Source organism: Melanerpes formicivorus, unplaced genomic scaffold, assembly GCF_026170545.1.
Source record: "Melanerpes formicivorus ecotype bairdi unplaced genomic scaffold, bMelFor1.0.p_v2 SCAF_19, whole genome shotgun sequence".
NCBI classification, from domain to species: domain Eukaryota; kingdom Metazoa; phylum Chordata; class Aves; order Piciformes; family Picidae; genus Melanerpes; species Melanerpes formicivorus.
The window spans coordinates 5,138,716-5,155,064 of NW_027142371.1; the positions used below are offsets into that span (position 1 = coordinate 5,138,716).

At 44.6% G+C, this 16,349-nt stretch overlaps 1 protein-coding gene across 1 annotated transcript in view; it reads left to right on the forward strand.

Annotated features, from left to right (window-relative positions):
- The first annotated feature begins 2,460 nt into the window (after positions 1-2,460).
- ARFGEF2 (ADP ribosylation factor guanine nucleotide exchange factor 2) overlaps positions 2,461-16,349 on the forward strand; it is a 42,006-nt gene continuing 28,117 nt past the window's right edge. The window contains exons 1-9 of the mRNA XM_068149881.1: positions 2,461-2,759; positions 10,399-10,429; positions 11,163-11,286; positions 11,991-12,137; positions 13,771-13,950; positions 14,385-14,604; positions 15,280-15,351; positions 15,587-15,735; positions 16,142-16,272. Of these exons, the coding sequence (XP_068005982.1) occupies positions 2,621-2,759; positions 10,399-10,429; positions 11,163-11,286; positions 11,991-12,137; positions 13,771-13,950; positions 14,385-14,604; positions 15,280-15,351; positions 15,587-15,735; positions 16,142-16,272 (1,193 nt within the window). The 5' untranslated portion in view covers positions 2,461-2,620. The remainder of the gene's footprint in view (positions 2,760-10,398; positions 10,430-11,162; positions 11,287-11,990; positions 12,138-13,770; positions 13,951-14,384; positions 14,605-15,279; positions 15,352-15,586; positions 15,736-16,141; positions 16,273-16,349) is intronic.

A 16,349-nucleotide genomic window follows, 5' to 3' on the forward strand; every position in this document is an offset into this window, starting at 1 on the left:
TCACTCTTTCTGTATAGAACTTCTTCCTAACATCCAACCTGAACCTCCCCTGGTGCATCCTGAGACTGTGTCCTCTTGTTCTGGTACTGGCTGCCTGGGAGAAGAGACCATCATCAGCCTGTCTACAACCTCCCTTCAGGTAGTTGTAGAGAGTGATAAGGTCACCCCTGAGCCTCCTCTTCTCCAGTCTGAGCAACCCCATCTCCCTCAGTCTCTCCTCATAGGGCTTGTGTTCCAAACCCCTCACCAACTTTGTTGCCCTTCTCTGGACTCGTTCCAGCAAGGCAACCTCCTTCCTAAACTGAGGGGCCCAGAACTGGACACAGTACTCGAGGTGTGGCCTAACCAGTGCAGTATATAGGGGCAGAATGACCTCCCTGCTCCTGCTGGCCACACTGTTCCTGATGCAGGCCAGGAGGATACAAGAAGACTGAAATCAGACATATATATGTTTACAGGAATGAATGCCTTCTTGTATGGGAGACCAGAAAGTTAAAAGAAAATACCAGAAGGTATCAGACCATAAGACATTGTCAATAGAAAACAAAACCATAACTCTAGTCACAATAAGGAAATGTCTTCATTTATTAAAAAAAACCCCCAAAAATATTTAGTACCCAGATTTCTCCATTATTTGCCTCCATTTTCCTGATGCTCCCATCACCATGATAATAGAGTCCTTCCATCTGCTAATGAATAGCAGCTAAGATCCAGACCAGATATTAGGAAGAATTTCCTAATTGGATAGTTAGTGAAACGTTGGAGGCAACTCAATGAAAAGCTGTTGAATCTCCTCTGTTAGAGCTGTTCATGAAAAGGCCACGTTCTGCCTTTGTGCTTGGAGATGGACTAAATGATCTATTGAAGGCCTTCCCCCACTTGGAGTAGTGATTCATTCTGCACATGCATTACTCAATGCCTCATGGCAGCTTCAGCTGACAAACACTCAGAAGGACTTCAACCTTCCAACAATGTCTCACCTTTATTACCTGGCACATTTTCTGGTAGCAGAAGAGGCAGATCATGCTATTATTGTCAAGAGAATAGACACAATTAGCAGATTTTTGAGACAGTTGCATACTGATAAATTGCAATCTAATGCTGAGCAATGAAAATCACACTCACATCACACCTATACCTGAACTGCTGGTCTCCAAAGAAAACCCAGGTCTTCAGGTACTGACAAATCTCAGCAATTGTTTCCAGAAAAGGGTCCTTCCCTGCTTCTTATTGGGCTTTGTTATCATTTCTGATTTCCCATGCTCTAATTTGTATTATTCCATGCAAGTGGAGTCCTCAGCTCTGTGTGAACCAGTCTACATTAAGCTCTGGGCAGCAAAGGTGTTCACAAAGTACCTGTCCATTTTCCCCATTAAATGATACTAAACTAATGCTTTGCAGAGGTATTTGGTGTTGGAGCCTTTGTCAGTGGTTTCTAGGATGAAAATTGCAACTGTCAACAGTTTGACAGTAAGGATCCATTAATGACATTTTAAAGAATTAGAATTGGAGTCCTGCTGCTTGGGAAATAAGTAAATAAAATTACAGTCTAGACAATCTAATGTGCCCCTGTATTCTCAGTGAGGTGTAGTCGTCTTAGTTTAATTAAGCCTTTCGTGGAATGACACAGAAGAGGTGGCTGTGTCCCACCGATGGTTGCCAGGTTATGGTGCAGGGTGTCAATGGAGTAAATGACAGATTGTTTCCAAAGCTAATAGTGGCTTTTAGCAAGACCACAGTATGACTTGGAGTGTAAGGTACCCTACCATGGAGGCCAAAAGGTAAAGGAGAAGATGCAATTGGGCATAAGGTTACAAGCAGAGACTCAGCTTCTGTGCACTGCAGGGAAATGGCTTGTAAATCTAACGTACAGTTTAGAGTGTTTCACACGTGGATGTTCTCGGCAGTGCCTCTTGGCAACGCTGGTAATGCAAATGTGCGATGCTTCGATTAGAAGCATTACAGATATGAGTGCTACATTAACGGGACTTCCCTTTCGGTAATTATAACTTAATTAGAACAATTGCAGCAGTGACTGTACCTGCAGTTCTTATTGATACTGAAATTCGTGCCAGCGTTTTGCGTTACAGCACGGAAGTTAGTCAGGTTTTGCCCCCACAACGCGCGGGGACAGGACAAGGACCACTTTCTTTAAAGGACAAGGATGAGCCCGGCACGGTGCGTGGAGCTCCGGGAGTCTCCCGGGGAAGCCGGTGGTGCCGGGCAGGCCCCGCCTGCACACACGCCGCGCAGAGCAGCTCGCCGGAAGCCCGCCGCTGCGGGGAGGTGGCGTTTACCGCCCGCGATTACAGCCGCTAGCCAGGCACGGTGACAGCGTCAGGACAGCCGCTGCGGTCACCGCCCGGCCCGGCACGGCGGCCCCGCCGCAAGCGCCGCCCCCGCCGCTGCCGGCACGGCGGAGGGTCGGGGGTCAGCTCGGGGGGCGGGGGGAGCCCGTGTCACGTGACGGGGCCAATATGGCGGCGCCGTGGCGGTGGCGCGGTGGCGGCCGCTGAGGGAGGCGCGTCTCTTCCGCATGGTGGAGGTGCGGTGACGGCCGCGGGCTCTGAGCGCCGGCCCCGGCGATCCCTTCCCTGCCCCTCGGCGGGGCCGTCCCGCCATGCAGCCCCCGGCCCGCGAGCAGGACGCCCGCACCAAGAGCATGTTTGTGTCACGGGCCCTGGAGAAGATCCTAGCCGAGAAAGAGGCGAAGCGGCCCCCGCACGGACAGCTGCGGAGAGCCTGCCAGGTGGCGCTGGGTGAGTTGGTCCGACCCGGTACGGCCCGGCCCGGCCTGGCCTGGCCGCGGAACTGCTCCGCCGGACTGTGAGCCGCGGCCCCTCCCTGGCCTGGGAGTCTGACAGAAGGACATTGCTGGCACCGGGGCACGGAACCCCAGCCCGCGGGAGGCGGTGTTACTGGCCTCCGGTGGTGTCTTCTGTCACGTCGAACCCCCGGCGGGCTCCCGTCTGCGAGGCTGCTGGCCGGAATCCCGGCTGAGCTCCGGACTTCCGAGTGGGGGGAAAGTTCTCTCTGATACGAGACGCTCAAATGCTAGGGGGAACGCCTCATCTGGTTTATTAGGGTTTGGGTGTGTTTGAAAACAAAAAGTCTGCGTTTGTCACTTCGGAACCGATTTTGAGAAAATTAATTGGAAGCTTTTAGACTAGGGAACAAGGTGCTTAAGGCCCTCGGCTTGCAGAGGCTGAGATCTTCCAAGGCTAGTAATCTTGTGACATTTCATCTCCAGCTCGAGGTTGGACTGGAGAGAAGCTGTTAGCAGTGCAGCCAAATACCAGCAATGTCTGTGGTGTCTTACAGAACGGAAAATACTTTTTGTGAAGTTGGTGCAGTGATCCTGAAATCTCCTGCAAGTGCAAATTGATCATACAGATCTGTTAAAGTTCTGAAAACATATGGTATGGTATGAAAGGGGAAGACTAAGCTGGATAAAGTGCTGTAGCTCTTAGAGTTGAGTTCTCCATGGCCTTCCCTACACTGCAAAGGTGACAAATCTACTGCAGCTTCACTTACTTTGCACTGGTATCTTTCCTTTGATTAGGGGACATTTGCGGTAGCCAGAACAAAAGAAACGGGCTATGTAAGGAAGCTGGGCAGGTGCAAGTCCTGTCAAATGCACTGTGAACACAGGCTTGAAAATCGCTGTCATTTTTATCTTCCTTCTCACACCTTCAGGAAATCTGTGGAAGCTAATTGTAGTGATGGTATATCCGGAGGAGGGCAGCCAGATTGAAGGGTATTATGTGTTATTATGTAAAGTTAGCACTGAGAGCAGTATTGTCACATGTGTGCTTCATCCAGCATGCTTTTCCTGCTTAATTTCTTTTCCTGATTGTGTCCCTAACTCCCTAAATATGCACCAACCCATTTACAGCACTGGGAACCTGTTTTTCTGCTATGCAAATTTATTTACAGGGTGATAAGGGGAACTTCTGTGAAGAGTTACTAGTGAAGGTCTTTATGTTTATCAGCACATCCAAGATGGTGGAGGGATACAGTGCAGTAGCCACCTATTAGCATTTGCATGTTGGATTATAACTATTCTATGCCTGTGTATTTTAAGGTACAGAAGGTTGCAGGTTAGTTAATTCTTGTGATGCTAATCTTGCCTGGAAAAAAAAATCCATGTGCCTTCCTGAACTAAAGCAGAGGTCAGCATGAGTAGATAACCTTCTGTTGCCCAACATCCTGCCCTAGTAGGGTCTTGATTACTTCACTAAAGGGTCCCATTCTATTTCTTGGATGTCACTGCATCATTTTGAGCTGCCAATGTGAAAGAAACTTCTTTATTTACATGTGATCCCCCCCCCAGTTTAATCCTGTTTAGGTTAGTCTTTTTCATACAAATGAAAAAAATCAGTTTTGTTAACATTGCTGAAGTTGAATTAAGCTTCTATTTTATATCCAATAAGACTGTGGCTACAATTTCAAATTTATTATCTTAATTAGCAAGCCTTGTATGGTAGTAAATGTGGGAAGAGCATTACTTGCAGTCTGCTTTGAATGTGTTCAACTTCTGAAAAGTAAATTACTACTGAAAATTGCTGTCATTCTTCCATAGGAAGCCTAGGTATTCTGTCATTCTAGTTTTAAACTGGTCTTACCCTTTTTCCTTTTCCTGGTAAGATGGGACTAACACTGTGCAGTTTTGGACTGCAAAACATCTGCCTGACTTTGTGGAAACAAGAAGTGTCACAGGCTCAAACAGGACATAAATATAACAAGGGTGGAAGACAAGGAACAAAACCAGTTCCCAGTGGTGTTTTATTGGCTGGCTGTTTTGCTTTTTTCCTCTAGCCACCCCTTCTTTGAAATATGCAGTGCTAATGTTGAGCAAGCAGAGCTGAATAGATTCCTTCATTCAGGGTCTTGCTTCATCGGTAGGTGTAACGGTTGTATCCTGTCCTGTGCCAGTCAGCCCCAGGAGAGACTGGGAGAAATGGAGAGTTTTAAACAGAGAAGCTGTTCTGCTCTGCTTTAGAAAACTGTGTTTTTAAGAGACCTTGTTTTGAACAGACAACCAGTATATTGTATAAAAATAGTTGCTTAATAAGCATTTGCATGGAGCTCAAGGTACACAAAGTTCTTAGTAAATCTACTGAAATAATCTAACCTGAGAAATGTGGAGTGGCACACAGCAGTGTGTGTCACAGCAGTTCATGTGCTCTAATGCTAGCTGAGTGCTTGGGTCTTTCATACAAGCCATCACTCTTGCCCTGTTAGGGCTGTGTTTAATGACATACTGTGCAGGCAGCCTGCTTACGTGACCTTCTTTGATTACCTAGGCACCTCCATGCATGTATCTTGGAGCTTTATGAACAACATAACTGCCTGTTAAGGAGTGTGAAAAAAGCCAGCCTCTTAAACCATGGCTTCACTTAGGAATTTAGTTGGGTGTTTAAGTTGTTCCTGGTTATAAATGACAGATGTCTAAAAAGATTCTGCCTTAGTTTAGCAGCCTCTTTGCTAGCATATTTTGGGCAAGCTTGGGCAGAAGAGATAGTCTTGCTTCATTGTGGTAGTCTTCTGAAGATGAGTAGAATCACTAAATGCAGGGTGTTGGGTTTTTGGTTTAAGTTAAGGCAACCTGAGCTTAGGCAATGCAGCAGACTTCACAGGTTGGGGGTAGGGAAGCTTTTGCTGCTGCTCCATGTGTTTGTGTTGGCACTGCTCTCTGGTGTTCTGTCAGGCTATGGAAAGACATTGCTGGTGTCCTTGTGCTCACATGAACTATGCCATTTCTTGCACAGGAACTGGTTTGCTTGCATTGAGACAAACTCAACTGTACATTAACACAGGATGTATCTAATTGCAGGCAAGCATTTCCTCCATTCTAATATGTAGTTTTTAATACAAGCAAACTTAAACCATCCTTCTAATGCAGAGCAGTAGTTACTCTCAGCATGAGCTTCATCCTGGTTTTATTATGGCCACAAGGTTTGGAAGAAATTGCTGCAGGGCCTTGTGTGTTATTCCACTTGTGTTTCCTGGTAGGAATGCTGAAAGGCTTGAGTGGGCAGCACAAGGACTGCCTGGAGTTGAAGAGGTTTGTTTCTGACTGAAGTAGATGGCAATGTATGGGCAATACATCCTGCCCTCGAAAGCAAGGGATTTGCCTTGTGCTGGAATGGCCAGAGAGACCAAAATTCAGATTTCTGTAGCTGTGGAATGGATTTGAGCTGTGCCACTTAATCCAGTGGCAGTAGGTTTCTGGAAGCTGGCTGTGCCTGGTCAGGGCTTGGCAAGCTGTTCATGGCAGACGACTTCAATTAGGCAACAATTTCTGTTTCACTTTTGGTGGTCAGACCACCAAATAAGTGCTTCAGATGTGGAGATTTCCAAACCATTTTGAAGGAATCACTAGCAGAGGCATGGCTCCAACTTGCTTTTGTCTTTTCATTTATTCTTTTTTTGCCAGCATTAGCTATTAAAATGCTGTTGTGGTGCAGATGTTTTTCTATGGCTTTAGCAAAGCCTTTATGTAATAAAACTGTGGGAACTTGGTCAGGCCTTGGTTAGATTTATTTCTTTGAAAAGATATATGGAGTGTTTCTGAGGATAAAATTGTCATTGCTCTAATGTGGGATGTTCTTAACCTGTTTTTCCAATGCAAGGTCTGGTCTAGTCTCAACTAGCAGTAAAGATGGCCATGATTGTGTCTCCTTAAGGCTAAAATCTTTCACAGAATTAGAGAGGCTGGAAAAGACCTCTGAGATCATCAAATCCAGCCTATGACCTAACACCACAACATCAGCTAAACCATGCCCCCAAGTGCCACGTCCAGTCTTTTCTCAGAGACCTCCAGTGATGGTGACTCCACCACCTCCCTGTGAAGCCCCTCCCTGTGGCAATGCCCTAGAGCCTGACACGGTGGCAGGCCATGCTCAGCGTAAGTGCAGAGCCAGCTAGCAGTGGAGCAAAACAGTGCTGTGCCTGCAGCATGTAACTAAAACAGGACACTGGTAGCTATAAACACAGAAAGTTATCTTGGGACAACAGGACATGCACCTGCATCAACAAACCTCGTGTGTCGTTAGTAGTTGGCCCAATAATCTCTAATAGTGTGATGTGTGGTCACTCATAGGGAACCGATGAAGCTGTGCCAATGAGGCTCTCTGAGTTTATATAAGTTGAAGTTCCCCTGATAAGCACTTCTACCTTTCCCATCTTCTTCTTTGCACTTTACTGTGCTATACTCACACTATAGGCCTACAATACTGGAACAATAAAGGAACAATACTTGATCATATTGGTCAGCTGTATTGACTCCAATCTCCATCCTGTTACATTCCAGTGCCTAATTAGCCTTTCTGTGAAGGATGGATACCAGAGGATGGTGCATCCCATCCATCAGCCACCACTTTGGGATTCTGCAGCACCAAAAGTACCCAGCACATTGCAACCAGCACCCCCAGTCCCTCCAAACATTCTCCTGCCCATGGGCACCATGTGGGACCCCTCTATCCAAGGCTTCCCCCTTCCCTGCCCACACTGCAGTGCTGGCACTGCCCGGAGGAGTCAATTCCCCTGCCTGGGCTCTCAGCTGCAGCAGTGCAGGAGCCTTTCAGGGGCTCCTCTAGCTCCTGCTCTGAGCTGGTCATGCTGTCCCAACTTACAGATCAGGAGAAGAGGGCTGGAGAGCTGCAGCTCTCACTTTTGTTGAATTCTAATTCAAAACCTTTTTGCTGTGCCACTCTGCTGACAAACATTATTGGGGGTGGTGGTCTCTTTGAAAGAAAAATATTTTCACTTGGATGTATGATATTTGGGGGGGGGGAAATAGCATTGCTTGATTACACAAATCACCTTTTTTAGTGCAAGGAGGACCACTTCCCTCCCTTGAGCAATCTTGTCTGTTTTTTTTGGGGGGGAAAAATACCCAGCTTGTTGAGAAGGTGCTGAGCTTTTGCAATTGTTAAAAACCCCTCTAAACCCTAGTTCACAGGGTGTCTGGAATACAGCATTAACTGTGGTATAACTGACCACCTTGGTATCCTGCTGTACTTGGGATTCTGGCTGTAAGTAAAAAATGCCTGTGTGTGTCATGAGCTAGAGGCAGAACTAAGTGTTCTGAATGTGTAAAGCCACGTGTGAAGGAGGCAGTTCTTGCAGGCATCAGGCATACACGGCTCCAGTGATATGACAGATCTAATAATCTGGGGAGTCCTCTAGGGTATATTGTTCTCAATAGCTCTGTGGATCATTGTGTGGTGTTACAGAGGGGAAAGTTAATCAAAGTGACTGAATTCAAACTTTGACCTTCTGAGTAGCCATCTTGTTGCTAAAACAACTGAATACTGGGGAATACAAGAAGTGGTGCTGTGTTAAGATTTGTTTGGCATGGGAAACCTTGGCTGTTTCTTATCAACAGTCTCCATTCTGTTGACTCTCCTTACAAGTTGAAGCCTCAAGTTTTAGGGGATGATGCTGCTGAGTTTGTGCTGCTGTGGAACTGTAGTGTTACTTGTGGTTCTGAAACCCCAGGTACTGGGGCTGTGTGTTTGAGGCTCATTGCCTTGACACTGGCCTGTGCAGTATTGGCAAGCAGCAACTGTCTCCTTTAAAACTACCAGGCATAGTAATTTGCATGATGGACTTGATGAAAAAATGGTGGACTTCTGAACAGGGCCATGATACATTGTGGGCCTCTGGCTCTTCAGTTTGTCTGTTCTTTTGTTGACTGTAGGGTGGATAATGTTCCTTCAGTTCCTGTTACATCATTTATTGCTAATGGGTGTCAGACTGCTCCTTTCTTGACTGCTGGCTTTTATTAATGAGGCAGTGTAGCAGACAGAACAGCAAGGATCACTCCTGAATGTAGCTTGTCACTCACAACTTGCAGTTCTACATGTTTCCTCCGTGTTTTGCTTCCATCTTCCCTGTAAAACAGGGCTGCTAGTGCTGCAAAATAGGCACACTCTGTGAAGATTAATTACTGTGGCATTTATTGAACAGTAGGACAGTTGAAAAACTTATAATGTGTATGTTGCTTGTTCATTAGTGTGTTTTGTGTGTTTTAAGAGAAGAGTTATTGAGGTTCACAGACAGTGCTGAAATCCTCTGAACCTCTAATCCCAAGCAATGGTGCCTTTCCAGGGCTGTGGAGAACACTGCTGATAACTTTGCAGTTGAAACAAGTTTTGTAGGCCTGGTAATTTGCAGGTGCATGAAGTAGTTTGGGATGGACAGCATGCCATGTGGTGTTAGCAGTGATTGCAGCTGTGCAGCCTTATTCTATGTGCTATTTTGGATGGGTCCTGTCAGGGTTCACAGTATGCACTTGTGCTATATCTGGGGTAGTACGGTTCTGGTCTGTGCTGTGCATCATGGTGATAACATTAGCAATCCTCAAAAAGCCATGTTACAACATAAGGGATTTGTTGCTGTATACAACAGAAATGAGACACTGGTTTTCCCCCTTGTGTTTAATTTTATGAGAAGCTCCCTGAAAGTGTAATTAAAAAAACCCAAGCAAGCAAAAACCCCAAACAACAGCAACGACAAACCCCAGCCAAACTGCTGGCAAAGAGACAGCATGCATTTAAGGTTTCTTATCTCTTGGAGTTTTCTCAGCTGGTATCATATTTTGAGGCCTAACAAAAGGAGGCTAACTAGCATAGTAGTTAACAGGAAGGTCATGGTTAATGCAGTGGCTTAAAGACTTCTGCAGACCTGAGCTCTCTATGATGCAGACTGACTCTTGAGTAAAAAAATGCTGTGTTTACTAAAGACACCTTTTGTTAAGAATATTTGGACAATTCAGCTTTTTCATATAGAAGTTGAGAGCTAAGCCTCCAAACAAAGAAGTGTATCATAGTATCATTCAGGGATGGAAGGGACCACAAGGATCATCTAGTTCCAACCCCCCTGCCATGGGCAGGCACACCCCACACTAGATCAGGCTGGCCAGAGCCTCAGCCAGCCTGGGCTTAAACACCTCCAGGGACGAGGCCCCAACCACCTCCCTGGACAACCCATTCCAGGGTTTCACCACTCTCATGGGGAAGAACCTCCTCCTCACATCTAGCCTGAATCTCCCCACCTCCAGCTTCATTCCATTCCCCCTAGTCCTATCACTACCTGAGGTCCTGAGAAGTCCTTCTCCAGCCTTCCTGTAGGCCCCCTTCAGATACTGGAAGGCCACAATTAGGTCACCTCGGAGCCTTCTCTTCTCCAGGCTGAAGTGTAGCTCTCTATGTTCTCTGAAGCTGAAGATGTTACAGGAAACGAATAGCAAATACTGAAGTGTAAGACTTGTGGCTTGGAACAGCTTGGCTTTGTTACATTTTCTTTACTAGTAATACTGGTAAGGATAACTTCATGCTGGGTGTGAAATGTTTTGAATCTTTCTTTTCTTTTCTTCTTTTTTTCATTCAGATGAAATCAAAACAGAGCTGGAAAAGCAAAGGTAAGTTATTAATTGCTGTAACTATGCCAGAAAACAGCAAGTGGAATCATTTGGTAGTGGAAATGTGAGAGTGTGTGTACACTTATGTCAGTGAGTTTGTGAATACCCAGTTACACACAATGCTGCCAAAACCAGGATATGGCCCCTGGGTTGCAGTGTCACAGTGTGTGTGTGGATGTGTGCTGAAGCCATAACTGCCTCCAGGTTTCACTATAAATTACCAAATGGGTAGTTTTTAACTTCCTTTTACTGGGCTTAATATAGCCTGCTAGGAAACCATGAAGTACAGCAGGTATTCTGTTTGCTAGTAGATGTTCTTAACTACATACATCAGGAATACCAATTTAAGTAAATTTCAGAACACTTTTGCAGCACAATTCTATGATCTAAAATGAGCTCCCAATGTGTTTGCTTAGCATTCCTCACATGCACCCTGTTTAATTAAGTCAGTGTAACTTTGTTAAATTTACCTATCAGGCTGTGTAGGACTTCCCCAGGTAGCAGGACAGTGTGCAGTATAATGCAGGAAGAGTTAAGTTGAAGAATACATGACAAAGATCAGGTGCAATGTTGGTTTTCAAAGAAAATAGACCTTTAAGACAGTGTGCAAGAGAAGCTTGCATTACATCTGCATGCTGCTGTGTCCTACCCAGCCTTACATTTAGAGAAGGAGAAAGTGTAGTCGGCTGTTATACATGTTTACAAAAACTAATAACTCTCTTATCTGACCTAGAGAAGGCACTGCAGCTCCACCAAAAGCAAACTTCATTGAAGCAGACAAATATTTCCTTCCATTTGAGCTGGCCTGCCAGTCCAAGTCTCCACGCATTGTCAGTACCTCACTGGACTGTTTACAGGTGACTGTTGTGTTTCAGCTTGGGCAGAGTGCTATGGAGAAACATGCAGTTAGAAAAACCTTGTGTGCTGTTGGCACTCCTAGAGTGAAGAAGTAATGTTGTCCTGGGTATAGAGATGTGAAGATGCCCCCTGTGGCTATACAGATGCATAAGCCAGGCAAAACAGATTCTCATCAGACTTGGCTGAAAGTGCTTCTTGTCCATCAGAAATGTGTGTGGTGTTTTCTAGTGAAGCAAGCCTTTATTGAAACTCAGCAATGTTTGCATTATTTAGTAAAGATTCTCCACCTGTGATGCTCTGAAAGGAGTATCTGCCATGGTGTCTCTTCCAGTGCTGATGTGATAGGAGGTCAGAGTCTGGAATCTTTGTACCGTATTCCTCTTCAGATTCTTACAGAAAAAATGATGCAACTTAAAGGCAGAACCTGCTGTGAATAGGTACAAGGATTGAAGTTAGAAAGCTTTGTCTGGCTGCAATAGGAAGAAATGCTCTGTGTGGAGAAAGCTCATGTATCAGTTAGTAAATTATTTTGTCTGGATGTGTGACAAGTCTACAGTGGCCAGACTATTGATGGTGTTTAATTTCTGTGTTACAACTGGTTAAGTGAGGTGTGCTCTCTGACCACCCCACCTTGCCCCTGCTGTTAGGATGTACTTAAATGTATTTTAGGTATGGTTGTCTAACCTGCATTCTCTCTACCTAGAAACTCATTGCATATGGACATATCACTGGCAATGCTCCAGACAGTGGAGCTCCTGGAAAACGATTGATTGACCGAATAGTTGAAACCATTTGCAACTGTTTTCAGGGTCCTCAAACAGATGAAGGAGTACAATTGCAGATAATTAAGGTATTTCATTTGGTTCATTTTGGTGCAATATGAATTTGCTTTCTCTGGCTTTTGATTTTTGTAATGGAGGAGAATTTAAACACAAAGCAGCACTTAGGGCCCAGTTTCTCTGTTTCTTACACCGTTAGATGTATCACCTGAATTTAGGGAAGCTGTCACAGGGCCAGACTTGATATGTGAAATATATTTCCTCTTGGTGAAACAGAGCATAAGGGAAACCTTTATGAATGTTTATCCTTCTTTTTGGGCTGGGTACTCTATCTAGAAGACAGATTGGTGTTTGTATTCTAGGCTAGTAATGCCCACATTCATTAGGCCAATGAAATGCTCTCAGCCTTCAGCTGAAGGCACTGTAATTGTGAAGCAGTGTCCTGGCCTGCTGCTCAAGTCTGGCTGCCTTCCTGTTCCTTTTTCCAGAGGGATCTGCAGTATATATTCTTAGCAAGGTATAGTAGAACCAATAATGTGTTTTCCAGTTTTGAAAGCTTCATGGGCTAACAAATCTGAGGTGAACCTTCTAGTAATCTAATCTGATGGCAGTAGTAATCTAATCTGATGGCAGTGTGGACCCCATTGGCCCTTGCACGGAAAGGCAACTACAGAATATAAAAAAAATGTTCCCTTTGGAGGTGGAAAACTAGTAGTGATAAAACACTTTGGCAGGGCTTCTAAGTCCCCCTGTTCGCTCCTGAGTGTTTAAACTTTCTTTGATTTCAAACATCCCTTCAGAGAAACAGACATCTCTTCTACGGATGTTTCATAACCCAACCCATTGATTACTGTGGAAGACCCACAGTGTTCCCAGGTGGCCAACAAGGCCAATAGCATCCTGGCCTGCATCAAGAGCAGTGTGGCCAGCAGGAGCAGGAAAGTCATTCTGCCCCTGTACTCAGCACTGACGTGAAGTATTCAGTATTCCTAAGGTTGGAAGAGACCTCAAAGATCATCAAGTCCAACCTGTCAACACAGACCTCATGACTAGAGTAGGGAGGACACTACTGCCCACTGTAGGATTGAACTCACAACCTTTTCATTAAGGGTCAGATGCGCTACTAACTGAGCCACCTGATCTTCATGGTTAGGCCACACCTTGAGTACTCTGTCCAGTTCTGGGTCCCTCAATTTAAGAAGGATATTGAGACTCTTGAATGTGTCCAGAGAAGGGCAGCGAGGCTGGGGAGAGGCCTTGAGCATAAGCACTACAAGGAGAGGCTGAGGGAGCTGGGGTTGTTTAGCCTGGGGAAGAGGAGGCTCAGGGGAGACATTATTGCTCTCTACAACTACCTGAAGGGTAGTTCTCCCAGGCAACCAGCACCAGAACAAGAAGACACAGTCTCAAGCTGCACCAGGGGAAGTTTAGGCTTGAGGTGAGGAGAAAGTTCTTCACAGAGAGAGTGATATGCCATTGGAATGTGCTGCCATGGTGGTGGAGTCACTGTCCCTGGAGGTGTTCAAGAGGGGATTGGATGTGGCACTGGGTGCCATGGTTTAGTAGTCATGAGGTCTGTGGTAACAGGTTGGACTTGATGATCTTTGAGGTCTTTTCCAACCTTATTGATTCTATAAAACAAAACCAACAACAAAGTCTGTTGATGCTTACTCACTTAGATTTAATTTTTATGGACTTTTTCAGGCTCTTCTCACTGCAGTAACCTCTCCATACATAGAAATCCATGAAGGAACAATTCTCCAGACTGTTAGAACCTGTTACAACATTTATCTGGCCAGTAAAAATCTTATCAATCAGACAACTGCCAAAGCTACCCTGACGCAGATGCTAAATGTCATTTTCACACGGATGGAAAATCAAGCTGTATGTAACTGTTTCCTTGGCTCATTTCAAATGGTTAGGCTTGATAAATGAACAGAATAGTTCTTATTGCTGGTTTTTTTTTAATGGGCCTGTCATTGTAGTTGGATATCTATTGATCTGTAATGTGAAAACAACCCCTGTCAAATCCTGCACTGAAGTGTTCTGTCTGATTAAAAGTAAAATGTGAAGCTTATTGCTGGTAACAAGGTTTCACACTGTAGTGCCTGCCAAGCAGCTTTCTATAAACAAATGATGGGAGGCTTTTAAAATAAGCTCCCAGAGCATCTTTTGAATTTGACTGCCCAAGCAGCTATGTTCTCACTGTGTGTGTCTTGTTAACATGTGAATTCACAGCGGAACAGCAGTCGTCATACAGATTTGTTTCCCCTTATGTTTTGTGCCTTAGGTTAACTTTTTCATATTGTTTTTTCAAGATACAAGAATCCAGAGAAGTAGAAAAAACTCATCAGCAAAAATCCCAGTCTCCTGCAATTGCAGTGGTGCCCAAGTCTCCAAAGCTTGGGCAGTTCAAGCACAGCTATCAGGAGGGTAAAGCCACTGCTCCTGCAAGTGTAGAATTGACAAATGGGGAGCCTGAGAGGGCAGCAAACGGAGAAGTGAAGTTGGAGCAGGATCCAACTCGTTCAGCATCAGGTGAACAAAAATAGGTTGGGACTCTTGCTTTCAGTTAACATTTCTGTTGGAAAACATTCTTCTAGAATATTGTGGGGAGGAGTGGCTGGGGTTATTGGCTCAAATCATAGTTGTATTTTCTCAGTAGTTAGAGCATGTAGGCCACCCTTAGCTTGTCTACAACATTACAGCTGTTAAAGAAAAGCTCATGTTTTCCCTAGAATCCTAGTGTAGCTATATATAGCTTATGTATATAGAGTTACAATGGAGTTTGACCTGATTAGGTTGATAAAGGGGAAGGAAAGTTGCAGAATTGCTTAGAGTGACTGAAGTCTAGTGGTAAAAATAATATGTATTATAAAGACCTTCTCATAAACCTGTCCTGTATCCAAATTAGGGACATGAGATCTTCCAAAACTAGAAGTTCATAACAATTGATAAATGCAGCTGCCAAAATCACTGCCTTAAAAATAACAGTGCTTTATTTTAAGCAATGGAAATCATATCAATGATCATGTCTGCATAACTTCTTGGAAATGACTTCAGAGGACAACTACTAAAGAAAATCTGTGGTGTGAGGTTTTTGTCTCTTGTTTTATTTTCTTTCTTTTTAGCCTTCTGCCTCTATCATGTTTGTCATTTCCATCTTCTTCCTAAACAGAAGTGCTAAATTCAACTCTCTGTGTGTTTCTTTAGAGGAAGCAACTGATGGAGGAAAAGAAATGGTTAAAGGCATCTTGGAAGATGTGGTTGAGTCAGCTGTGAAAGGTAGCAGAATCTCCTGAAGTACAATAGGCGCATGTGTGTTGGGGAACTGTTTGTAAAACCATGCAAGTTATTTTTCCTTACCAAGTATGTTGTCAAGACCATATACAGAGGGTTTTTTTGCTGGTGGTTGAGAGACTTTCTAGCTTAGCAGAACTGCCTGTGTCCCACTTGGTTGTAGAGCTTCATGAAAATGCTCAATGGATGATTTTAATCAGTTTTACTCTTTCACGTTTAGTGGCTGAAGAAAAGCAAGGAACAGAAACAGTTAAGGCTCTCCCTGCATCAGACACTGCAGATCTGGCTCTTTCTAGCTCTAGTAATGAAAATGTACAAACAAATGGGATTCCAGATGATGGGCAATCTGTTTCCTCCACTGATAATCTGGTAAATAACTTCACTGGGTGCTAATGTATATTTAAGAAAGGAGAAACGTTTTTATCATGCCGACTGCTATGGTGGGGTTTTGGAGGGCGGGGGGGGATGGAACCTTTAATGTGCGTGTTCTGCTCGGGTTTGAAGAGGAAGCAGCAACTGCAATCTAAGCAGATGCTTAAAACAACTGTTCTAAAAATGATGTTACTTGTATCTTAATAAAGGGTGGGGCTAGAGGGAAGAGTCAGTTGATGTGTGTGAGAAGATCCAGATCACTTTTAGTCCTGTTTAGATTTAAACATTGCCAAACGTACCTTTCTTTAAATCTGTGGCTAATTCTCTGAGGAACTGTGGAATCTTCCTAATTGCTCTATTCCTTTGTCTCACTGTGGATCTAATGTTGTTTCTTGCTCTCAAGGAAACAGATGTATCTGGGCATCAAGCTGCTGCCAAATTTTCCCATGTCCTACAAAAGGATGCCTTCCTTGTGTTCAGGTCATTGTGCAAGCTCTCAATGAAGCCACTTGGTGATGGACCACCTGACCCCAAGTAATGAGACTGTTTGTTTATTATGCTGTCCTTCTTGGGTAGTTTTGGTGATGGTTAGGTAGCTGCTGTATAGTAAA